The 25,794-nt window shown below is 39.5% G+C and overlaps 1 protein-coding gene across 1 annotated transcript in view; it reads left to right on the plus strand.

Moving 5' to 3' along the window:
- ppil2 (peptidylprolyl isomerase (cyclophilin)-like 2) overlaps positions 1 to 25,794 on the plus strand; it is a 286,701-nt gene that overhangs the window by 38,713 nt on the left and 222,194 nt on the right. The window contains exon 6 of the mRNA XM_059983207.1: positions 20,832 to 20,883. Within this exon, the coding sequence (XP_059839190.1) occupies positions 20,832 to 20,883 (52 nt within the window). The remainder of the gene's footprint in view (positions 1 to 20,831; positions 20,884 to 25,794) is intronic.

The following is a 25,794-nucleotide window of genomic DNA, read 5'->3' on the forward strand; positions in this document are numbered from 1 at the left end:
GTGGGCTGAAGGGCCTGTATTGTGCTGTAGATTTCTATGTTCCATTTTGGGTGATAGAATGAGAAGATGCAATGTAAATTGCAGGTCACAATTCTACATGACAGGGATTCAAGGGTAGTTTCAGGGCAGGTTGATAATGTGCCTTTTCTTTTAAAAAGAGCATACAGAACAGGGAGTACAAGAGAAGTTATGAATCTTTGTAAAATATTGGCTTGATGACATCTGAAGTATTGTGTCCAACTGTGGGTACCATTCTTTACAGAAAAATATAAAGCATTTTGAGAGAACACAGATAAGATTTATCAAAATAATTCCAGAAATGAGGAACTTCAGGTATTTAAATAGACTGGAAAATCTGGGGTTGGACTGTTTGGAAAAGAGCAATTATGAGGAAATGTGCTGGAGATATTTAATGTTGTAAAGAGTATAGACAAGGGATTCCCAACCTCTCAAACCCCTTTCTTAATGGTATTGGTCCATGGCATAAAAATAGTTAGGGAGCCCCTGGTATAGACTAAGTTGCCAAGTGAAACTGTTCCCACTGGTGGAGGGGTCATGTGAGAATGATGGTGATTAGCAAAAGATGCAAAAGTGAGATGAGAAACGATCATTTTACATAACAAGTAGTTAGGGTGTGGAATGTAGTGACATAGTAGTGGAGGCAAATTCGGTTATTAAAGGAATTGGATAAAGCTGAAAGGGAAGAATTAGCAGGACTGTGGGAAGAGGAGTATGGGGCTATGAGGAGCAGTGGAACCAACTGAATTGCTCTTGCACAGCATCTGTATGGATGTGACAGTCATCATTCAGTGATGCAGATAATTCATGGTGACGTTGTGTGACTTTTGCTGTATTCTGCAGTTGTTCTTTGACAATATTGTTTCTGTTTTGGGAATAAAAAGTGTTAATAATTTTGCCAGTGGCCCTGAAATGGTCTTGTGGTATTTTGTAATTTGACATTTGAAAATAAATTACTAGCAACCTTATGGCAGTAATCAGCTGCATGTTTGCAAAGAATGAACAAATCCTCTTTGTGAAATGCTTAAAATCAAAGAAACTGTATGTTCACTGTTTCATTTGAGGATGTTCCTCCAAACTCTTACAAAAATAGCTTTTCACCCCAAGGACCCAGCCTTGTTCTTTTCTAAAGAAGGCATCTACTCTATCTCAGTTCAAGTTAGTATGCACATACTTAATGGGGCAGTAACTAGAATGGGAAGGAATTTTGAATTCTCTCTCTGCAATTGATTTATCCACAGAATTTTTAATTCATGATGTTGTCTGGCTTCAGATGGGCAGTCATTGGCTTTGCATTTATCACATTTAGCATCTGTGTCCTGATGCCAGCTGGATGGCTTCTAAATTGTTCCATAGAGGTACCGCTCTATAATTTGCTGGTTGAGCATGCTGTGGGCTCAAGTGACGATAATGTCAGGCAGCCAGCTGATCTTGGTCATTGTAATTACTTGTCAGGAAACTGGGTCACAGTGAAGTGAGACAAGTGTTCAAGCTGCATTGCCTTGGCTACACCTGCTTTGTGCCAAGCTATGCGGTGCTTGGCACACTCTTCATTATTCAGTGTTATATGATTGGGTCTGAGTACACTGTCTGGGACTTCTGGCACATGAAAGTAAAATGTCATGTTGATCTTTTGATAACTGTTGTGCGGCATTTTAAAGGAACTGGCCGGATGGTTATTTTTGACAATTATCAAGGAATAGTTCCCTTGCCCTCTTTAACAACTTTTTTGAAAGGAGCCCTATTTAGAACCCTTAAAGAATACACTCATTTTAATAACTACTTTTAAGTGAAAAGGTTCTGTAAGAAACTTGATTTTAATGAGGGGAAGAATAACATTCGTTCAGTCATCAAATTAACCATGGGTAATGTAATCAAGGTATTTTGACATTGATCCAGTTGATTACTTGCTATTGAAGAACGACAGAATTATGAGGGGTGATTGATAAGTTTGTGGCCTAAGGTACAAAGAGTCAATTTTAGAAAACCTAGCACATTTATTTTTCAACATAGTCCCCTCCTATATTTACACAATTAGTCCAGTGGTCATGGAGCACACGGATGTTGGACCTTCAGAAAGCGTCCACAGCATGAGTAATTGGTAAGTCTGTGGCCTACGGTAGAAGGAGATGAGTTATACAGCTCTCGTTACACACACATGCAGTTCAACTCTTTGAGTGTTCATGCAGAAAGTTTGAAGTTAACTCATATCATTTTTCCTTCGGCCTTGAACTTATCAATCACCCCTGCTGCGGACACTTTCTGGAGGTCCAAGATCCGTATGCTCCACGACCGCTGGACTAAATGTGTAAATGTAGGAGGGGACTGTGCTGAAAAATAAATGTGCTAGGTTTTCTAAAATTGACTCCTTCTACCTTAGGCCATGAACTTATTAATCACCCCGTGTATAGCAGTGTTCCAGGAGAGTCACTGAATCTGAGTGCAGTCTGGGCAGAAGGATAGTTTCTGCAGTATATTGTGCTGCAGTTGGACCATGAAAAGCCATGTACTGAGTATGCTATCACATTGCCAGAGACCCGGGTTCAATCCTGACCTCAAGTGCTATAGGTGTGGAGCTTTCACATTCTCCTGTGAGTATATAGGTGCTAGGAACTCCAGTTTCCTGCCCCATTCTATGTGAGCTGAAAGACTAATTGACCAAATCAGCCCTAGTGTGGCATTGAGTGGTAAAAACTTGCAGGAGTGAAAGGGAATGTCAAATGAATAACAAAATAAATATTGTAAATAACACACACAAAATGCTGGAGGAACTTAGCTGGCCAGGCAGCGTCAATGGAAAAGAGTACAGTCGATGTTTCAGGCTGAGACCCTTGAAGGAAATAATGATGAGGAGTAGAGTTAAAAGCTGAGGGGAGGGGAGAGAGAAACACAGGGTGATAGATGAAACCAGGAGGGGAGGGGTGAAGTAAAGAGCTGGGAAGTTGATTGGTGAAAGAGATACAGGGTTGGAGAAAGTGTTACTGTAACACCCAGGACAGAAGGCCATGGAAGAAAGAAAAGTGGGGAGGATCACCAGAGGTAGGGAATGGTGAGGGGGGGGGGGGGGGAGATGGTCGTTATCAAAAGTTCGAGAAACTGATGTTCATGCCATCAGGTTGGAGGCTACCCAGAATGTAAGGTGTTGCTCCTCAACCTGAGTTTGGCCTCATCACAACAGTGGAAGAGGCCAGAGAAGGATATATCTGAATTGGAATGGGAAGTGGAATTAAAATGGATAGCCTCTGCTTCTTCTAGTGGATGTTCGGTAAAGCAGTTTCCCAGTCTACACTGGGTCTCACTGATATACAGGAGGCCACACCAAGTGCACCAGACACAGTATATAACCACAATAGATTCTCAGGTGAGTTGTTGCCTCACCTGCAAGGATTGTTTGGGGCCCTGAATGGTAGTGAAGGAAGAGGTGTAGAAGGAAGAGGCCCTTATCCCTTTCTCACCTTATCTCCTTGCCTGCCCACAGCCTCCCTCTGGTGCTCCTCCCTTTTAATTCTTCTGTGGCCTTCTTTCCCATAGATGCTGTCTGGCCTGCTGAGTTCCTCCAGCATTTTGTGTGTGTTACTTGGATTTCCAGCATCCACAGATTTTTTTCTTGTTTATTGTAAATAGTTGTCTGATGTTAGCATCCACTTGATGGGCTGAAAAGCCTGTTTCCATGCTGTACCTCTTTAATCTCATCATCAGGCTTGTCTTTGTTGTTTGCAACCCGTATATAAGATGCACAGCACAAAAACAGTCCATTTCAGTCCAAGTATTCTGTGCCAATGTTTATGCATTAACAGTTCTATTTTCTAACCACAGTTTGATTAAGTACATTTTTCCTGAATTTCTTAATGAAGCTGGATTTGGCCTGGAACCTCCTGTAATTTGTGAAAGTAATCAGGGTTCTGTTGACTTAATTACAAATCTAGCTGAGTGCAGTTGAGCAATCACTACATGATACATAATCAACAGGTTCCTAAGAGTGATGATATGCCACAAAGCTATTTCACAACAAAATATTATTAGAACAAAAGTCATTTACCACCTCCTCTCCATTGCTCCCCTCAGTATCTGTGGTAAGTACTCCACCAAAGCCGTGATCTTATCAGTTGCATCAATTAGATACACTATAAAAGTTTTTTAAAAAGCAATGAGTTCCAATGTTACTATCCATCAGCAGTTGTGGTCACTATATTATTGAACGGTTCTTTAGCTTGCTGACAGGTTGACTATGGCAAGAGCTTGATTTGTTTTTTGCTTTATCCAGCAAAACCCCAAAAAAATCCTGAAGACTTACCTCGTAATCAATTTTTTTTATTTCATTGACAGAACTTGGTGCCTGCAATAAATATCAACAATGAATATTTTAAATTTCCTTTCAATTTACTTTCAGAATGCCACGTGGCTTTAAGAATGCACGTTTACTTCCAACCAATCCTATTTGATTGTGGTATGTTTTATTCAGTGGTGTGACAATGATGAAAACATTCAAAAGAATCAAAGTGTGAGCAGAAACGGGGTGGAAACTAAAAGGATTACATTTTATGAAAGTAGAAACAAAGAATGAATGAAAAGCATGAAAGAGCCTGTAATTTTTGTCATTGATTTTTATTTATTGAACAAAGACCAAAGTTCTGAATACCAGAAGTAAAATGTGAAATATTCATGCCCAATAATGATGTGAAATCCCTCAGAGATTGAGAAACTATCCTACTTCACTCAATCTTCATTTATGTCAAGCAGTGTTGGCAGTGAAATTAATCAGAAATTAACATTAGAAGGTTAAACAGACAAGATTCTGCAGATGCTGGAAATCCAGAGCTACACACACAGAATTCTGGAGGAACTTGGCAGGTCAGGCAGCACCTATGAAAAGGAATAAAGAACCAATGATGTTGGTTGAGACTCTTCATCAGGACTAAAATGATAATGCAGTATTATTGTTGATAGCTCACAAACACTTTGAAAAAGGGGATTAGACCTCATAATAAACTGCTTGTAATTTTTAGTTTTGTATTAATAGTTAGAAGAACCAACAGTGGTAGTATGTATATGTAATATTATTTGTCCTTTAATATTAAAGTTGACCAAAATATCATTCCATTTTATTAAAAAATGAAATAAGAGGTGAATGAATCTGGGATGAATTAACTGCATCTTTCTTGCAGGATACAAAATCTTGTGTGCAACAAGTGTTTATGCCTTTTGTTTTGCACTATGTCCTAAACCAGGAAAGAAATGTAACTTCAGATGCTTGCAGATGAAAGCCACCTTCAAAGAAAGGGATGGTTAGAGGTGGAGAAACAGATAAAACACTCTGTTTTGCTCAGCTGGGGTTGGAGACTTATATCAAATAAAATCTCTGCAGCCTGGTAACTGGTTCCAATGTGGCAAGTAAAATTGACTTGAAATTGAAGATTGCTTTAACTTCTGTCTTCTGATTTTTCCACCATCTTCTCAATTCAGCTCTTTTTTGATTAAGCATCACTGTTTAGATAGGAAAACAAAGACAATACTGTAGTTAACTTCTCTCAAGTATTGATTTGATGCTTTTTAAAAAAATCTTGGACTAATTGTCATTTTACTATCCACTTTTATCAGTAATTTATGAGGGATATTGTAGGAATAATATTTTTATTAAAAAAATCTATTGAAACTAAACGGTTTAAAATGAATGGAGGTGATTCTGAATCTCTGCATGTGAGAATTATGACAATGCTCATCTTGTTAAAACTGATTTGAATTTTCTTCTCAAATCGCCGCTAAAGTTGTTTAAAAAAGAGAATGTCAGTCAAATTGGATTACACTCATTGATCTGAAGTATTGTTGAGAAACCCATTGATGTATTCCAACTGTTTTGCTCAGTATGCGATGTTAGGAAATTAGTATTTGTCCACTCTTGCTGTGAAGCAAAATCCATTAGTAGTACTGCTTTGCCTCACAGAAGCTGTAAATACTATATATTAAAAAAAAATAATATATCTCCAGTATGCAGCTTGTTTCCACGTGACAAACAATTTAATCTATTGATTTCTATTATGTGAAATAATAACTGAAAGGAACAGTTGACTATAGTCAAATTTAAGTTTATTCCTATACCTGTGAGGAAAGAATCCAGTCAGGCAGTGACAGCAAGGGAGCATCTTATCAGTGGCCAAATCGTTCACTAGATTCTAGAAAATAGTCTCGCCACTGAGAAAATGCCCCCTTGTTGTTACTGCTTGTATTCAGAGCATCAAAGAAAAATAATTCCTCGGCCACAAAAGATCCTTCCAGCAGAATGCATTCAAAATGTTATCGATTATTACATGGAGTTGCTCACGGTGTATCAAGAGCATTACGTCATGAATTCTGCCGCTAATTTTAGTCAGATGCAAGTTGATGGTTGTTCACTACAACTGCATGAACTGCAAACTGTGTTAAATAAACCAGATGGTATCACTCACAGCAGCCTTTCTTATAAAGATGTTCTCGTTGAAATATCTGATTGCAAAGGCCAAGTCCAAATGGGGAACTGGTAACTCAGCTTGAATACTCAGTTACGTGTCACCTTTTAAAGTAGTGAAAAAAAATCTTAGAGCATTATCAATGACAATTCCATGCTGAGTGGGTAAGAGACATTAGAATAAATGATAAGAGTTTGGTTGGAAGGCAGGTTTAAAAGAGCATCTTAAAGACAGCAATGTGGAGAAGTTGAGGAAGGATTCTAGATTCCAGGAGGCAGCATGGTAGCGTAGTGGGTAGCACAATACTTTACAGTACCAACAGCCTGGGTTCAATTTCCGCCACTGCCTCTAATGTTCTCCCTGTGATGTGATCGCATGGGTTTCCTCCGAGGGCTCTGGTTTCCTGCCACACTCTAAAGACGCACTGAGTGGTAGGTTAATTGGTCATTATAAATTGTCCCGTGATTAGACTAGGATTAAATCCAGGGATTGCTATGCGACGCAGTTTGAAGGGCTGGAAGATACACTGTATCTAGATAAACAAACAAATAAATAAACAGATTTACAGTCTTAAGTAATGAGTATGGTTACTGATCAATGTTTTGTAAAAGGCTAGAGTTGTAGGACAGATGTTTTATCTAGAGTTCAGTCTAATAGCGAGAGAATAATTTTGAAAGAAATGGCCCAGGGCACATCACACACAAAATGCTGGAGGAACTCAGCAGGCCAGGCAGCTGCTGAAGGGTCTTGGCCCAAGATGTCAACTGTACTCCTTTCCATAGATGCTGCAGGGCTTGCTGAGTTCCTCCAGCATGTTGTGTGTGTTGGTTGGATTTCCTGCATCTCTTGATTTTCTCTTGTTTATATAAGAACACCATTCCTGACTTGCACTGATGAGGTGTGCTTGTTCTGAAACACTGCCAAGTTGCTGATTGTACACAAAAGAGATTCAGCACAAAGGATTTGCTTCCACTACTGGCATTGACAGAGTCAAAAATAACATTCTTGGCTCATTGATGCTTAGTAGCTGAGAATTTAAAGATAAACAAACTTTCAATAGTGAATTGCAAAACTTTACTAGCAGTATTCTGCAAAATTACTTATAATCCAGATTAGGACATGTTGCAGTTCTATTGAGCAGAGTGACCCTGGGGTCCAAGTACATTGTCCCTTGAATAACAGACACAAAATGCTGGAGGAACTCAGCAAGTCAGGCAGCATCTATGGAAAGGAATAAAGAGCCGATGTTTCAAGTCACGACCCTTTGTCAGAGCATAGACCCCCGATAGTAGCAGCACAGTTAGATGAGTGATGAAGAAGGCATATGTCAATCTTAACTTCGTGGTTCAAAGCATTGAGTATAGGGATTGGGACATTGCAGTTGTACAAAGCCTTAGTTTTGAAGCACTTGAAATATTGGTGAAACTGCTTGGAGCTTACACTTCTGGTTGCGATGTTCTAGGAACGATGTGATTAAGCTCTGCAGGGTACAAGAAAGATTCCTGGACTGGAGGTCTTGAGTTACAAGGACAGACTGGACAGGCTTGTTTTCCCTGGAGTGAAGGAAGCTGATGAGTGATCTTATGAACATTTATAAAATTATGAGGGGTAGAGTGTTGCATTCTTTTTCTTCTGGGATAGGAGAGTCTAAAATTGAGAGTATGTGTTTAAAGAGAGTGGATAAAAGCATAGAAGTATCTGAGGGGGCAGGTACAATTACAATGTTTAAAAGAAGTTTGAACAAGTACATGGATAGGAAAAGTTGAGAGGACCAAATGCTGGTATATGGGATGAGCGTAGGTAGAAATCTTGATTGGCATGGATGTATTGGGCTGAAAGGCCTGATTCTGTGCTGTACATTTCTGTAAATCTGTATAGTGATAATTTGTCCATTCTGGAAGAATTGAGGCTCCCGAAAATGGTAAGAAAGTCCAACATTTCTAATACTGACATGGTTACTGCCTAGTCTATGAAAACGCAACAAAACAGATGTTAACTTCATCCAGTCAAATTTTAAACTAACAGATCATCTTTGTAAATTACTTTGATTTATGATACTAGTTTCGAAATGGAATGAAACATCTCCCTTCCATTAACCCCCCCCCACACAGCACTTCCTTTAAGTTTGATAAAGGAGTCCAGTACTCCAGGAGAAAGTAATTCTGGTTTCTTTGTTTTAAAGTTTTGAGCTTCAAATATGGATTCAGTTTCAAAGGGAAATAAAATTAAATGTGACAAGTCTACAAATTATAACCTGACAATTCATGCTTTTTCATGTACGCTTGCATCAACAAGTGCTCCTATTTTCAGATCATAAGTGAAGTCTGAAGATAAATTGTTGGGTAAAATGATGGGTTGATTCTGTCGCTGTTGTTTCCCCTTTATTGAGGTATTACCATGATCAGAAAAGCATAAGCATGAGTCTAACAACTGACCCTTGATGCTCATTGACATGACCAATGTCATGTTCCCACCAACAATGTTCTGTATCCGTTGGGTCTCAACTGGATCACCCATGTAAATACCATGGTTACAAGGGCAGATCAGAGGCTGAGTAGCCTTTGAGTGATTCACCTCCTGACATACTAAAGCCATTCCACTCTCTATAAGTAACTAGTCTGAAGAACAATGGAATAACCTCCGCCTTCTTAGATGAGTTCAGTGTCAACAACTCTCAAGAAGCTCCCCATCACCTAGAACAAATCAGCCCATACTTTGTCAAATCAATCCCACTAAGCATTCATTCCCTTCACCACTGCAGCATGGTGGCTGCACTCTGTACTGTCTACAAAATTTACTGTAGTTGCTTGTGTTTACTCTGACATCATCTTACAAACCCACAATCTGTGCTACCAAAAAGGCAACGGAATCAGAATCCTTTATTATTGCCAAGTATGAGGGAATTTGATGCCGGTTTCCCTGAGCTCTCTCTGTACAGAATTAAAAGCAAACAAGACAATAGTGCAAATAATCATAATAATAAAAAAAAATCATAAACTATATACAATGAGATCCACCTCATTGATTTATAATAGACTAAAATTCAAGTGTTCATAAGACTGATGGCATACGGAAAGAAACTGTTCTTGTACCTATTTGTCCTGGCATTGGGTGTCCACTTCAGGTCCTGGGAGATTTTGACACCCAGAAATCTGAAGGTCTCCGTAGCAGACACAATACTGTTGAGTATAGTGAGGGGGGGGCAGTATTGGGGGCTCCTCCTGAAGTCCACTCACACAGCTCATCTCCACAGTCTTGAGCGTATTTAGCTCCAGATTGTTCTGACCACACCAGAGGGTCAGCCGTTCCACCGCCCGTCTGTATGCAGACTCATCACCGTCTCGGATAAGGCCAATGACAGTTGTGTCGTCTGCAAACTTCAGGAGTTTAACAGATGGATCCTGTGAGGTGCAGTCATTAGTGTAAAGGGAGAAGAGCAGTGGGGAGAGCACACATCCTTGGGGGGGCAGCAGGAGATAGGTGGGAATGCCAGCTTTTCGTCCAAGCCAAAGAGCATCCTGATTTGTCCATAGTCAGCATGGTTTCCTTAAGGGAAAATCTTGCCTGACAAATCTGTTTGAATTCTTTGAAGAAATAACAAGGAGGAAAGACAAAGGGGAATTGGTTGATGTTGTGATCTTGGATTTTCAGAAGGCCATTGACCACGAGCCCCACATGAAGCTGCAGAGGCTGATTGGCAGGAGGCAAAGAATGGGAATAAAGGGAGCCTTTTCTGGTTGACTGCCGGTGACTAGTGGTGTTCCACAAGTGTCTATGTTGGGACCAATTCTTTTCACATTATATATCAATGATTTGGAATTGATGGCGTTTTTGCAAAGTTTCCAGATGATATGAAGACAGACGGGGAGGCAAGTAATTTTATGGAAGTTGAGAGGCAACCAAAGGATTTAGTCAGATTGGGAGACTGGGTAAAGAAATGGCAGATAGAATGCAGTGTCAGGAAGTGTATGGTCATGTTCTTCGGTAGAAGAAATCTAAGGGTTGAGTATTTTCTAACTGGAGAAAAAATATAGAAAAGGAGTCATTGTGCAGGATTCCCTAAAGGTTAATTCGCAGGTTGAGTCTGTGGTGAGGAAGGCAAATGCCATGTTAGAATTCGTTTCAAGAGGATGAGAATATAAAAGCAAGGATGTAATGTTAAGTCTTTAAATCACTGGTGAGGCCTCACTTGGAGTATTGTGAGCAGTTTTGGGCCTTCTATCTTAGAAAGGATATGCTGAAACTTGAGAGTTCAAACGAGGTTCACAAAAATGATTCCAGGATTGGACGGCTTGTCATATGAAGAGCGTTTGATGCCTCTGGGCCTGTAATCACTGGAATTCAGAAGAATGAAGTGGTGATCTAATTGAAACCTATATAATGTTGGAAGGCTGATGCACCATCAATAACTCTCGAAGACGGGAGGTGAACAACAGGCTTTTGTTAGCAGCAAAAGGGGGCACAGCATCTTGGAGACTGAGGAGGAGCAGAGCCTCCAATCGCCTTTATACAGGGGTCTGTGGGAGGAGCCACAGGAGCAGTCAGCAGAGGGGTGTGTCCAGACAGGTATACATAGCTGACCACAGCCTCAATAGATTAAGACGTAATGTTGTTTGCTGCCTCTTTTTGTGGACAAAGACCAGAAATATTAGGCTTTTGGGTTTCTGTTGTAGATTGAGAGTGGGAAGGGGGCAGAGAGAGGGGAATCATGGTTGGGAAAAGGGCAAGGAAGGGGGAGGAAGTGGGAAGCACCAGCGAGATGTTCTGTAATGATCATAAGGGGAAGGGATTCATATTATATGATTGTGATCTTGTGTGATTGTTGGTAATGTGTCTTTGCACCATGACCCCGTAGTAACTCTGTCTCATTTTTCTGTATTCATGAGCATTCATATATGGTTAAATGACAATTAAACTTGAATTGAATCTAATCTCAGCAAAGACCCCTTGTGAGTGAAACCCAAACACGGCAAATCAGATTCCTTGTCTTCACCTTTCAGCCAAGAGGAGTGGGCATGTCAGGTACTCTCAGAAGATGGAGGAGAATCACAATGTTTTTGATATCATGGTCTGTCAAAATGGCATTTGGCCATGATCAAGATACCTAAAACTCAGCATCCTGGTGACAGCTGTGCAGTGTCAGCTATTTAAAGAAATTTTGGCTATCATTCTTTCAGGAGTATTCTCATTTCTCTGCTGTACTCTGGAATATCCTAATTGATTCAAGATGTAGAATTTCTCAACTCGGCAGTGTGGAGCTAAGGGTTTTGAGTTCCTTTCTGTTTGGGTCCTTGGCAATTAGATTGTTTCACTTTTCGCTCAGCATGGTCCTCTTACACTCCCTGACTTTCCATGGCTGCTGCAGTCCTACTGCTTGCGTTATTTTGCTTGGCAAATACTAGTCTGCGTGGAGATCACAGTAGCTGTAATTCATTTCTGAGTCTTTGCAGCCTGATCACAATAGGCCACAAGGGAGGATTTTATTTCTTGTTCTATGCTTGATTGGAGCCACCTTGTACTCGGTTCCATAGGATGTTGGCAATGTGCTAGTATTCTGCTTTAGTGCTTTTATATGTGGATCACCAAGTGGTAGTGTTCCAAAGATGCCCTACATAGTGGTTCTAATTCTATATTTTTAAAGCTATCCTCTGGTAAGAAGATGCTGATCTTGTGATGTGATATCTACCACTTTCCTCATAGTAAAGCTGGTGTGCCATTTTCCAGGATATTTACTGGTACCATGATTTTGGTAGGTTGGGCTGATTGAAATTTGTCTTGGATCCTTTGCCAAGCCTCTTCATCCATCCAACATAAGAGTCTTTAGTGCTGTTGAACTAACTTTGCGCATGAGTGTGGTCATCCTTCCTGTTATACTGGAAACTTGCTCTTTAAAGGCACAAAGTTTTCTTAGGATCAGATTACAGTTGACCTGTTATTCATGAATGCTCAGCCCTATTTTGATTGTTTTCAAGCTCATTTGGTCCGGTCTAGTGCTTTCCCTTCCCTGTTACCTGGCGTATAAAGTTCAAGAAGTTCGAGGTAAATTTTATTATCAGAGTATATATACGTCACCACGTATACCTCTGTGATTCACTTTCCTGCAGCATACTCAGTAAATATATGAAATAATAACTGTAACAGGATCAATGAAAAATCAAATAGAGCTTAGAAAGCAACAAACTGTGCAAAAGCAAGTAAATAGCAATAAATAACGAAAGCTTGAAATACCGAGTAAATTGCATGTGATGAGATTAAGGCACTCTCATCCTCCATGTTCCCTTGCTATACTCCCCTGTCTTTATCTGTGCTCCCTGGACTTTTCATCCTTTTCTGTCACTGAGTCTGCTTTCACCTTCTTAGGTGTTTGAAGTATTTATTTCGTTGTTTCCCCCAATCTCTGTACAATTCTTTAAAAATCTATATTTTTCTGAATATATTCCAGAATACTTTATTAACTCAGTGGTCACTTCATTAGGTACAGGTGTGGAACCTAGTATGGTCTTCTGCAGCTGCAATCCATCCTCTTCAAAATTTGACGTGTTGTGCATGTAGAGATGCTCTTCTGCGCATCAATTTTGTAGTGAGTGGTTGTTTGAGTTACTGTTGCTTTTCTGTCAGCTTGAACGAAAGAGTCTGGCCATTCTAGTCTGATCTTTCTCATTTTTCGCACACAGAATGGCCCCTCACTGGATGTATTTTGCTTCTCACATCATTCTCTGTAAACTCTGGAGACTGTTGTGCTTGAAAATTCCAGAAGATCAGCAGTTTCTGAGATACGCAAACTTCCCCATTTGGCACCAACAATTTTTCTACAGTCAAAGTCATTCAGGTCACATTTCTCCTCCATTCTGATGTTTGGTCTGAACAACAACTGAACCTCTTAGCTATGTCTGCATGCTTATTTAAGCATTGTGTTACTGCCATATGATTGGCTCATTAGTTATTTGCATTAATCAGTAGGTGTGCAGGTGTACCTAATAAAATGGCCAGTGAGTGTAGCTTTAATCAGTTTCTCTGTTGTAATTGATGCTTACACTTATGTAGTTGAAACTCAACAGGAACATTCCCAGTGTATCTCCAACTGTTGGATCACTGCAAAGATACTTTCTGCTGGCATAGATCTTAATATGCAGGTTTTATTTCTAATTTACCCTTCTGCAGAGTTGGCTGTATTATTCTTCAGATGTGTCCATTGATAGCTTAAATTTACTGAGATCTACATCTTTACTGTTTGATAGTTTGTCTTACTTTTCACCATCTCTTTAGTTCCATCTCTAATTACATGGTGCATTCTTCGTACAAGTTATTTTATGTTTGAACTGACCACTTTTACTATGTTCTCTGATTATTTCTTTAGTTTGTTGCATTTAGCTATTGCTATTTCTCCTTTCTTGGTTTTTAGAGTCATAAAGTTATACAACACGGAAACAGGCTCTTTAGTTCAGCTGGTCCATGCCTCATCTAAACCAGTCTCAGTTGCCAGTGTTTGTCCCATGTGCCTCCACTTTTCCTATCCATCTTAGTGCCTCTGCCACTTTCTCTAGCAGTTCTTGCTATACAAGTGTCTCCTCGTGTCTCTATTCAATCTCTCTCCTCTTGCCTTAAACCTGTGCCCTTTGGTTTTTGATTTTCCAGCCCTGGGGGAAAAAGACTGTACTCATTCATCCTATCTGTGCCCCTGATGGTTTCATACACCTCTGTATGGTCACTTCTCAGTTTCCTACGCTCTAAGGAATAAAGGCCCGACTTGCCCATCCTCTTTCCATAACTCAGTGAGTACCAGTGACATCATAGAACACCATAGCATTTTTCTATTTCTATTTTTTTTCATTCTTTGGTTCAGTTTATTTAGGCTTCACTATGCTTTAATCCCTTTTCTGTTATACATGTAGAAGTGGAATCTCCAGGTTCAATAGTTTCCTGACACTTACACTTGTATATAGTTTATTGCTTGACCTTGTTAATCATCTGATCCTGGGTTAAATGAAGCCTATGTTTGACATGTGTACACGTCAGCAATTGGGTCAGCTGATTCAGGCTCTACCAGCTATCTCTCAATCCTGGTCACTTGCTTTTTGTCACATGTTTAAGTTGCATCAATTAGGCAAAAATGACTGTATACATTTTCTTTTTTTGTCTTTTTTTCCCCATGTTATTCTGTGATGAGAAAAATATCATCAAAACCAGGCACAGGATTTTCATTTGATAATATAACTTCACATGAAATATCCTTTTTCATACATTTGCATCTCGTCCCCAGTTTGTTAAATTCTACAGCTGGTTACAAATCTATGCATTGTTTTGCTGTAGTGTATTAGTTGCTTATCAGTTTGGGTTTCTGGATAGCTGCCATGTCCTGTAACTGGAAATGTTCTCTCAAGAATAGATATGTCAGATTTGCATTATAACCAAGGTTCAAAGTTAATTTATTATCAAAGTACGTATATGTCACCGTATGCTACCCTGGGATTCATTTTCTTGTGGGTATTGACAGTAAATTAAACAAAAACACAGTAGAATCTATGAAAAAATTACACATAATCAAAGACGGATGATCAACATGCAAAAGATGCCAAACTGCAAATAGAAAAAGAAAACAAATAATAATAATAAATAATATTGAGCACATGAGTTATAGAGTGAAAGGAGTCCATCGGTTGTGTAATCAGTTCATTGTTGATATGATGGAAGTTATCCACTCTGGAACAGGAGACTGATGGTTGATGGGTGCTTGAACATGAGAGGCTGGGTCCTGAAGCTTCTGTACCTCCTTTCCTGTGGCAGCAGTGAGAAAAGAGTTTGGCCCAGATGGTGGGACTCTTTGAAGATAGATGCTGCTTTCTTGTGGCACCAATAACAAGTTCATGCTTAAGATCACAAACTTAGGTTTAAATTGTGCCTTGAAAACGATTCACACGAGTTCCTTTCTTTAGCTCGAACAAGCCTTATTTTCCTGAACAATATTTTTATGTTTGGTAAGTATCTTTTTAATGCATGTGAGATTTCTTCAACATGGATAAGCAGGGAATTAAAAACTAATCAACAAACAGAAAATGCTGGAGGAACTGAGCAGACCAGGCAACATCGGTGGAGAGGAATAAGCAGTTGGTGTGTTGGGCCAAGACCCTTCATCGGGCTAGCTAGAAACTTGAAGGCAACCTTAAATGTTGTTAACACTAATTGATACAGTTGTTGGCGCACTAGGTGAGCAATGCTGTTTTCGGTGCTGACTTTTAAGATGAGATATTGAATGTTTCATTAAAGTACAGGCAGTTATTAATCTCACAAGCATTTTTCTCTCAATTGATATCACTGATTAACTATTCATTCATCTCACAGATGATCTTGGGATTGTTGGAGAACTTCCCTTTTCCATTGCAGCATAGCCACTAGACTCCTTAATGTAATTTTATCTGAAAGCTTTAAAATATTCTAGCAATGTGATGAAAAACTTTTTTAAAGCAAATATTTATTTTCTGTGTTCCCACTTTAATGCCAGCCAAGTATAATTTTGCAGTCACTGACATGTACATCAACAAATAGTGTTCCTGTATTAAAACTTTTCTAGGGTGAAATTCTTTTCCCTAACATTTTTTTTGCGTCACAACAATTTCTTTAAGCAACCCAAGTCTCTTTTAAACTTAAAAAAAAAAGACTCCCAGCATTTGCCTTCTGCTCAAGCTTTCAGAGAACAGAAGCATATTTAGTTGGTTATTGGTACTATCAGGGCACCTCTTGCCATTTCAGACAACAGAAAATGTTAGGCTACATTAGACATGTGGAGTATCTTTCAAATGATTTTGAACTGATGGCACAGGAGAATAAAGGGAGTTAACAAAAAAATATATATACACAAAGTTTGTATATGTATACAGTTATAAGGGTATAGATAGGGTAAATGCAAGCAGTTGGGTGAGACTAGAACTAGAGCTTAAAGGTGAAAAGTGAAATCTTTAAGGGGAGCATAAGGGAGTACTCAAAGGGTAGTGATATTATGAATGCCAGTGGAAGTGGTGAATGCAGGTTCAATTTCATCATTCAAGAGAAATTTGGATCAGTACATAGATGGGAGGAGTATGCAGGGTGCAGGTCGATGGAACTAGGCAGAATAATAGTTTGGTATGGACTAGATGGGCTGAAGAGCCTGTTTCTGTGCCTTAGTGTTCTATAGCTTCTATGATGCACAGATTTTTATCTTGATGCCAGAGAGGCAAATAAAATCTTTGTGGCCTGTAAATCCAAAGGGCAGATGGATATCCCAGATTTGGAATTTGTGGTTCTGATTAAAAGATGAAATTAACAATGTGTCTCATCATACAGTTAGGAGTATACAGGGAGTAGAGTAGGCGACAGAGAACCCAACTCCAGGAACACGGATACTGAGCAGCAGAGCAGATAAAATGTTATGACCAATTTTAACTGGCTGAGGGTCTGCTGGTCAGGAAGTCTAGAAGCCAGTTGAAGGTGGAGCTCCAAGACCAGAAGTTTAGGGATTAATTTACTTGATATTATGGTGCCCTATAAAGTAGTTGCTTAGGCTTTTGTTACTTGATTGCTGATTGGCAGAACATGGAAGCCTTAACATAGATTCAGGCAATTCTCAGAACAGAAAGAAGAAAGGGACTAAGTAATTCTGTGGGTGGGAGAGGGAGAAAGGTGGGCTCTCCTGTTTCCTTAATCTGTGATTCTGTGGATCTCTAAAAATCTTGTTCAGTCGACTGTCCTTCATGTGCAATGGTTATTCATTGTGCTTTTAGTAAAACAACCAATTTTCATCATCTTCTCTGCCATAGTTACACATCATGGCTAGAGTGCTGGTTGAAACTAATAGAATTTTTTTTCCAGCACAAGTTAATTTTAATACTCATGCTACCAATCTGTTTCAGATCAGCTAAGTTAAAGATGGATTTTATCGGAAAGCATACTTTTTGTTCATGTTGTCCCATGAGTTCTCTTTTACTTTATTTTCTCAATTGCCAAAGCATCACAGCTCAGTCTCTCTTATTTCTGTTCAGACATTTTGTAATTTTACTTGCACAACTTAGATGACATAAATGACTGTCTCCTTCAATATTTATCTTTATTTGGAAAAATATAACTAATTCTGACAGAATTCTAAGTGATAGAGGATATAAGCTACACTTGTTTTAAAACAAGTGACGTACATATGGAAACATTACTACTTTAGTGATGAGTCTTCATTCTGGAGCATTAATTCTGTTTTTCCTAGATTTCTAGCATCTGTAGATTTTTTTAAACTTTAATTTGCGGGTGACTGAAGCTTGGTGGAAAATGTAAGGCTTGTAAGCAATGTCTTGGAGGAGGGGGATGTGGAGAGGTTTAAGGAGGAATCTCCAAAGCTAAAAGTGGAGTAGTTCGAGCAACCACTGTTGTTGGAGCAGCAAAAACTAGTTGAGTGCGAAGCGGAAGCTGAAGGAGTACTAAAATATTGTAGAGTTATATGCTTGAAAGAGTGGGAGGCAGGACAATAAAAGAATTTGAATGCAAGGTATTTCTGAATCAGGAACCAAGATAGGCCAGCATGTCATGTACTAGATAAACAAGGCTGACATGGGTTTGTGCGAGATGTGGTAGTACTCTTAAGGAACTTCGACAATTGTTGGGAGACATACAAACAGGTCAAAATGAGAGCAACTGACCCTACTGAAATATTTTGAGAACCAAAACCATCATACACAGTGTACTTACTTCACAGCTTATGGGGCATAACAATTTAATATGAAATTAAATCTATTGTGATGTGAACTGGGAAGGAAATTACAGCCTATTTTTGAATTATCTGAGCTATGCGTGCAGCATAAATGGAGTCTCATGAAAGCCAGTTTTCTGTTTCCTGCTCTGAATGAAGTTGTATTCAATCTTGCTGATGACACCATCAACGGTGGTGATCGACCTCTCACAATGTCTGCAAGACCAAGGAACTGATAATAGACTTCAGGAGAGGGAATCCCGAGGTCCATGAGCCAGTCCCCATGGGAGGATTAGAGGTAGAGAGGGTTAGCAACTTTAAATTCCTTGGTGTTACTATTTCAGAGGACCTTTCCTGGGCACAGTGTCTTAAGTACAATTGCAAAGAAGGCATGATAGCGCTTCTAAGAGCAAACACAAGGAAATCTGCAGATGCTGGAAATTCAAACAACAACACACACAAAATGCTGGTAGAACACAGCAGGCTAGACAGCATCTATAGGGAGAAATGTCGACAGCGCTTCTCCCTATAGATGCTGCCTAGCCTGCTGTGTTCTACCAGCATTTTGTGTGTGTTGATGATGGCGCTTCTACTTTCTTAGGAGTTTGTAGAGATTTGGCGTGACATCTAAAACTTTGACACACTTCTATAGAAGTAGAGTGTATGTGCAGTGTGTTCAGCCTGGTACATAGAAGGTAAAGCCCTTCCCGCTGTTGACGAAAGAAAGCAGCATCCATCATCTGCAATTACCACCACCTCGGTCACGCTCTCTTTCACTGTTGCCATCAGGTAGAAGGTACAAGAGCCACAGGACTCGCACCACCAGGTTCAAAAACAGTTACTACCTCTCAACCGTCAGAGCCTTGAATAAAAGGGGATAACTACACTCAATTTTGCTTGCTCCATCATTGAAATGTTCCCACAACCAATAAACTCACTTTCAAAGAATCCATATTTCATGTTGTTATTTGTTGCTTTGAATGAGCAAGTGCAACAGGCAGTGAAGAGGGCAAATGAATGAGCAAGTGCAACAGGCAGTGAAGAGGGCAAATGGAATGTTGGCCTTTGTTACAAGGGGAATTGAATACAAGAGCAAGGATGTTCTTTTGCATTTGTACAGGGCCCTGGTGAGACCACACCTGGAATATTGTGTACAGTTTTGGTCTCCAGGTTTAAGGAAGGACATTCTGGCAATTGAGGAAGTGCAGCGTAGATTCACTAGGTTGATTCCTGGGATGGCAGGGCTGTCTTACGCAGAGAGATTGGAGAGATTGGGCTTGTACACGCTGGAATTGAGGAGATTGAGAGGGGATCTGATTGAAAAGTTTAAGATAATTAAAGGATTTGATAGGATTGAGGCAGGAAATATGTTCCAGATGTTGGGAGAGTCCAGTACCAGAGGGCATGGATTGAGAATAAGAGGTCAGTTATTTAAAACAGAGTTGAGGAAGAGCTTCTTCTCCCAGAGAGTTGTGGAGGTGTGGAATGCACTGCCTCGGAAGACGGTGGAGGCCAATTCTCTGGATGCTTTCAAGAAGGAGCTGGATAGATATCTGATGGATGGAGGAATCAAGGGATATGGGGACAAGGCAGGGACTGGGTATTGATAGTGAATGATCAGCCATGATCTCAGAATGGCGGTGCAGATTCGAGGGGCCGAATGGTCTACTTCTGCACCTATTGTCTATTGTCTATATTTGCCTTTGCACAGTTTATTTTCTGCACTCTGTTGATCTTTCATTGATCTTGTTATAGTTACTATTCTAGAGATTTGCTGAGTATGCCCACAAGAAAATGAATCTCAGAGTAGTATATGGTGACATATACGGTGGTGCTAGAAAGTTTGTGAACCCCTGTAGGATTTTCCCTATTTCTGCATAAATATGACCTAAATGTGATCAGATTTTCATATGTCCTAAAACTAGATAAACAGAACCCAATTAAATAAATAACACAAAAACATTATACTTGTTCATATATTTATTGAGAAAAAGATCTAATATTACATGTATTTGTTAGAAAAAGTATGTGAACCTCTGGGATTATGCCTTCTACAAAAGCTATTGTCGTCATGTGTTCCAATCAATGAGATGAGATTGGAGGTGAGAGTTGTACAGGTGCCCTGCCCTACAAAAAAGACACACACAGTCAGGTTATTGACAGAGCCTGCTCTTAAGAAAGATCTGTTTATGTGCATCATGCCTCGATCAAAATAACTTTCTGAGGATCTTAGAAGAAGAATTGTAGAGATGCATGAAGCTGGAAAAAGCTAAAAAAGCATTTCTAAAGACCTGAGTATTCATCAGTCTACAGTAAGAGAAATTGTCCACAAATGGAGTAATTAAACTGACTTTTTTCAAAATGTCAAGATGGATTAAACTTTTTAAGGATCCTAACCATAATGCATCACCCAGTTTTAATTGGAACGTTGGTGGAGGGAAGTGGTTCAAAAATACAGGGAAGAAGTATAAGATGAATAATTTGATTTTGCTGAGCTGACTACAGCAAGGAAAAGAGTCAGGACAATAAAAAAATATTGTTATCTAGGGTTAAAGAACGTACCTTGCTAAAACAGTCAGAGAAAGAGAATTCAATCAGTGTTTTGAAGTATTTCAAAATCATTTGCTAACTATTTATAGAGCTTTTCTTTTCTGTTCCAGAAATTGGATGTTAAATCTCTCATTAAGTTGAACTACCATAAAAACAATGAAGGTACGTCCTCTCTGTCACATTCTATTCATTGAAGAACCATGAAGGACCTTGTAGTTTGGTTGGATGTTTTCTTCACCTATGTGTAGATTCAATACATTATATGGGGGAAGGGAGGATTGTTCTTTTCCTTAAACACTAACATTTTGTATTCTTGCACTATATCACAGCACATTAGATTTAACTGCTTGACAACTTTAACAGAAATCTACGTGAAGACTGCCAACTGTGGAATAGATAATTTTCTCCACTCTTGAAGATGGGAGGGAAATAAAAGATAAGAAATTATAGGCCAGTTAGACTAACAGTGGTGGTTGGTAAGATGTTCGACTCCATTATTAAGAAGGTTCATGAAAATGGTCACAGCAATGAAAGGGTTAATGTATTAAGAACATTTGATGACTCTGGGCCTGTACTCGCTGGAACTTAAAAGAATGAGTGGTGATCTCATTGAAACGTATTGAATATAGAAAGATCTAGATAGAGTGAATGTAGAGAGAATGTTTCCTGTAGCACAGAAGTGTTGGACCAGAGGGCCCAGCCTCAGCATAGAAAGGTGTCCCTTTAGAATAGAGAATTGAGGAGGAATTTTATTAGACGGAAGTTGGGGAATCTGGGATTCATCACCACAGACAACTGTGAAGGCCAGGTCATCGGGTATATTTAATGTGGAGTTTAATAGTTTTTGAAAAGTAAGGCCATCAAAAGTTACAGGGAGAAGGCAGGAGTATGGAATTGAGAGGGCTAATAACTCAGCCATGATGCAGAGCAGACTCGATGGACGGAATTGAACAGAAACCATTGATTGGAGCCGTTTGTGAGCTCACAAACAGTAGTGATAATGTGGGGCATTGTATGTCAAGAAACTAGAGGGGTAAGCAATAAGGGGTGATTAAGTATAGACTGGTCGAAGTAAGGTAATGATAATGGTGTGGTCAGCTAATGGGAGATGATTGGATAATTGAGAGTTGAAGACAGGATATTTTTAAACTAGTATTGTGAAAGAGATAGGGTTCATATAGCTAATTACCTTAATGAAAGTGATTATCAATATATTAGAATATTCAAATATAAAGATTAAAAGTGATTTAATTTATAAAAATTAAACTCTTAAATCCAAACATAGTAAGCTGCAAAGGTTTAAGGAATGAATTGGTAAAATACATCAAAAGTTGAAAGAGACTGCGGATGCTAGAATCTGGAACAATGAAAGAAATACTGGAGGAACACAATGGTTGAACAGCATCTGTGGAGGCAAAGGACACAAGTTGATGTTTTGGGTCAAAACCCTACATCAGTACTGAAAGGGAAGAGGAAAGTTTGCCAGTACATAGTTGTATGGGGGTTGGGGGGGATGCGAAGTGGAACCAGATGAGAGGATATTGGGCAGATGGAGGCAAATGAGGAAGTGGGGTAGGACAGATGCTGTTAGGCAATGGTGAAAGCAGATTAGGAGGAGATGATGAGCCAATGGAACCAGGTGAGAAGAGAAGGAAGATGGGAGTAATGAGCAAAAGGGGAAAAGAACTGGGTGACAAGTGAGTGAGTGTGGGAGGATAACACCAGGGGGGTAATATTGGAAAATTCAGTGTTTATACTATTGGGTTCTAAGTGTATAAAAAGTATGATGCCTGACATCTAAGTGATCAATAGATAATTGGGAACAAGTTATGGCTGGTAATGGAAACAATCTGGTTGGTAATGGATCTCAAGAGATTAAGTTTGTTGAATGCCTGAGATGGCTTTTTCGAGCAGTTTGTCATTGAGCTTACTAGGGGATCAGCTGTATTGGATTGGGTTTTATGTAATGAACTGGAGGTGATTAGGGAGCTTAAGGTAAAAGAACCCTTAGGTACCAGTGTACATAATATGATTGAGTTCAACTTGAAATTTGATAGGGAGAATGTAAAATCTGACATAGCAGTACTACTACAGGGAAATTACAGTGGTATGAGTGAGGAGTTGGCCAAAGTAAATTGGAAGGAGCTGCTGGCAGGGATGTCAGCAGAACACCAATGGCGTGTATTTCTGGGAAAAGTGAGGAACGTGCAAGATATGTGTATTCCAAAAGTGAAGAAATACTCAAAGGGCAAAATAGTACAACCATGGCTAACAAGGGAAGTCAAAAGAGAGGGCATGCAACAAAGCATAAATTAGTGGGAAGATAGAGAATTGGGAAGCTTTTAAAAGCCCAGAGAGAGCAACTGAAAGAATCATTGGAAGGGAAAAGATGAAATATGAAAGCAAGCTAGCAATTAATATCAAAGTGGATAGTAAAGGCTTTTTTAAGTTTGTAAAAAATAAAAGAAAGTTGAAAGTGGATATAGGACAGCTAGAAAATGAGGCAGGAGAAATAATAACGGGAGAGAAGGAGATGGCAGATGAACTAATTGTGTATTTTGCATCACTTTTCACTGTGGAAGACATTAGCAGTGTGCCAGATGTTGTGTGTGAAGGAAGAGAAATGGGTGCAGTTGCTGTTATAAGGGAGAAGGTGCTCAAAAGCTTAAAGACATAAAAGTACATAAGTCACCCAGACCAAATGAACTGCAACCTAGGGTCCTGAAAGATTGTGGTGGCATTAGAAATGATCTTCCAAAAATCATTGGACTCAGAAGACTGGAAAATTGCATGGAGTCAGAAGACTGGAAAATTGCAAATGTCACTCCACTCTTTAAGAAAGGAGGAAGGCAGCAGAAAGGAAATTATAGACGAGTTAGTCTGACCTCAGTGGTTGGGAAGATGTTAAAGTCAGTTGTTAAGGACAAGGTGATGGAGTACTTGGTGATGGAGAACAAGACAGGATAAAGTAGCATGGTTTGATTAAGGGAAAATCCTGCCTGAAGAACCTGTTGAAATTCTTTGAGGAGATTACAAATAGGATAGATAAAAGGAATGCAGAGCATGTTGTATATTTGGACTTTCAGAAGGTCTTTGACAAGGTGCCACAAATGAGGCTGTTTACCAAGTTAAGAGCCCGTGGTATTGCAGGAAAGTTACTAAGGTGGTTAAAGCTTTGGCTGATTGGAAGAAGGTAGTGTGCCAGAGTAAAAGGAACCTTGTCTGGTTTGCTGACAGTGACTAGTGGTGTTCCGGAGGAGTTAGTGTTGGGATCACTTCTTTTTATGCTGTATATAAATGATTTAGATGATGAAATAGATGGCTTTGTTACCAAGTTTGCAGATGATGGTGGAGGGGCAGGTAGTATTGACAGGTAAGATGCAGAAGGACTTAGATGAGGAGAACTAGCAAGAAAGGGGCAAATGAAATGTAATGTTGGAAAATGCAAGGTCATGCACTTTGCTAGCAGAAATAAATATGAAGACTACTTTCTAAACATGGAGAAAATCCAAAAATCTGAGATGCAAAGTGACTTGGGAGTCCTTGTGCAGAACATCCTAAATGTTAACTTGCAGGTTGGGTCAGTGGTGAGGAAGGCAAATGCAATGTTAGCATTAATTTCAAGAGGCCTAGAATACAAGAGCAGCGATATGATGCTGAGGCTTTATAAGGCACTGGTGAGGCCTCACCTTCAGTATTGTGTATAGTTTTGAGCTCCTCATCTTAGAAGATATTTGCTGGCATGGAGAGGGTCCAAAGGAGTTTCATAAAGATGATTTCAGGAATGAAAAGGTTATCATATGAGGAACGTTTTATGGCTCTGGATCTGTACTCGCTGGAATTTAGAAGGATGAGGGGGGATCTTCTTGAAACCTTTCAAATGTTGAAAGCCCTAGACAGAGTAGATATAGAAAGCATGTTTCCCATGGTGGGAGAGTCTAGGAGAAGAGGGTACAGCCTCGGGATAGAGGGGGATCCATTCAAAACGGAGATGTGGAGAAATTTCTTTAGCCAAAGGGTGGTGAATTTATGGAATTTGTTGCTATGTGCAACTGTGGAGGCCAGGTCGTTGAGTATATTTAAGGCAGAGATTGGTAGGTTTTTGATTGGACATGGCGTCAAAGGTTACGGGGAGTAATCAGGAAATGGGGTTGAGGAGAGGAAAAAAAGGATTAGCCATGATTAAATGGTGGAGCAGACTCGATGGGCCAAATGGCCTAATTCTGCTCCAATGTCTTAGAGTCTTATGGTCAAATGTGTATCCCCTTTAAGGAATGAAAAGTCAACTGGGAAAATGGTCCCCAATGACCAACAGTGTAAGTTAAACATACGAATAGATCAAATGAAAATGTTTAAAATGCATTAGTACAGCAAGATGCCTGATAATATCCAAGTTTCTCACATACAGAGTTTCAGAAGATTTTTCTGATCTGAAGGTTGCTGTAGCATTGTAAAAATAGTTGTTTTGGAAATGCATGGGATACAGGGGTTAATTGGGGTAGCTGCTTATTAGAGACAACTCTTAAAGAACAAAACTATTTAGGAGAATAACTGGGATTCCCGTTGTTTATTTGGGATACTGTGCTGCTTAATTGGGGCAGGATATTGTTGCCAAACAGTTTTCAACTAACATCAGTTGGGTGCACTTGTGTGGTATTAGACACTGTACCATGCTAAGAGCAAACAGTTTATAAATATTATTAGCTACGTGTGTTTGTGCTCAAAAAGCAGTGATTTTTGTAACTGATAGTTGGCAAGAAATAAGCAGTAAGACAATTCAGAGCAATGCACACAAAATGCTAGAGAAACTCTGAGCTCTGACAGCATCCATGGAAATGAGCAGTCAATGTTTTGGGCCAAGCCTCCTCTTCGGGACTGGAAAGGCAGGGAGAAGACATCAGAATAAAATGGTGTGGGGGGGGGGAGGGCTGTTTTGCTCACTAGTTTCAAGCATTCAGGCTTTGAAATGCCAGGAGTGAAAATGAAACACTTTAACTACTTCAACAATTTCAGAATTACAAAGAATTTGAAGAAATCATGTTGACTGTTACAATGAAAATGAAGATTTAGAGG

This window comes from Hypanus sabinus, chromosome 10 (genome assembly GCF_030144855.1).
Source record: "Hypanus sabinus isolate sHypSab1 chromosome 10, sHypSab1.hap1, whole genome shotgun sequence".
In the NCBI taxonomy this organism is placed as follows: domain Eukaryota; kingdom Metazoa; phylum Chordata; class Chondrichthyes; order Myliobatiformes; family Dasyatidae; genus Hypanus; species Hypanus sabinus.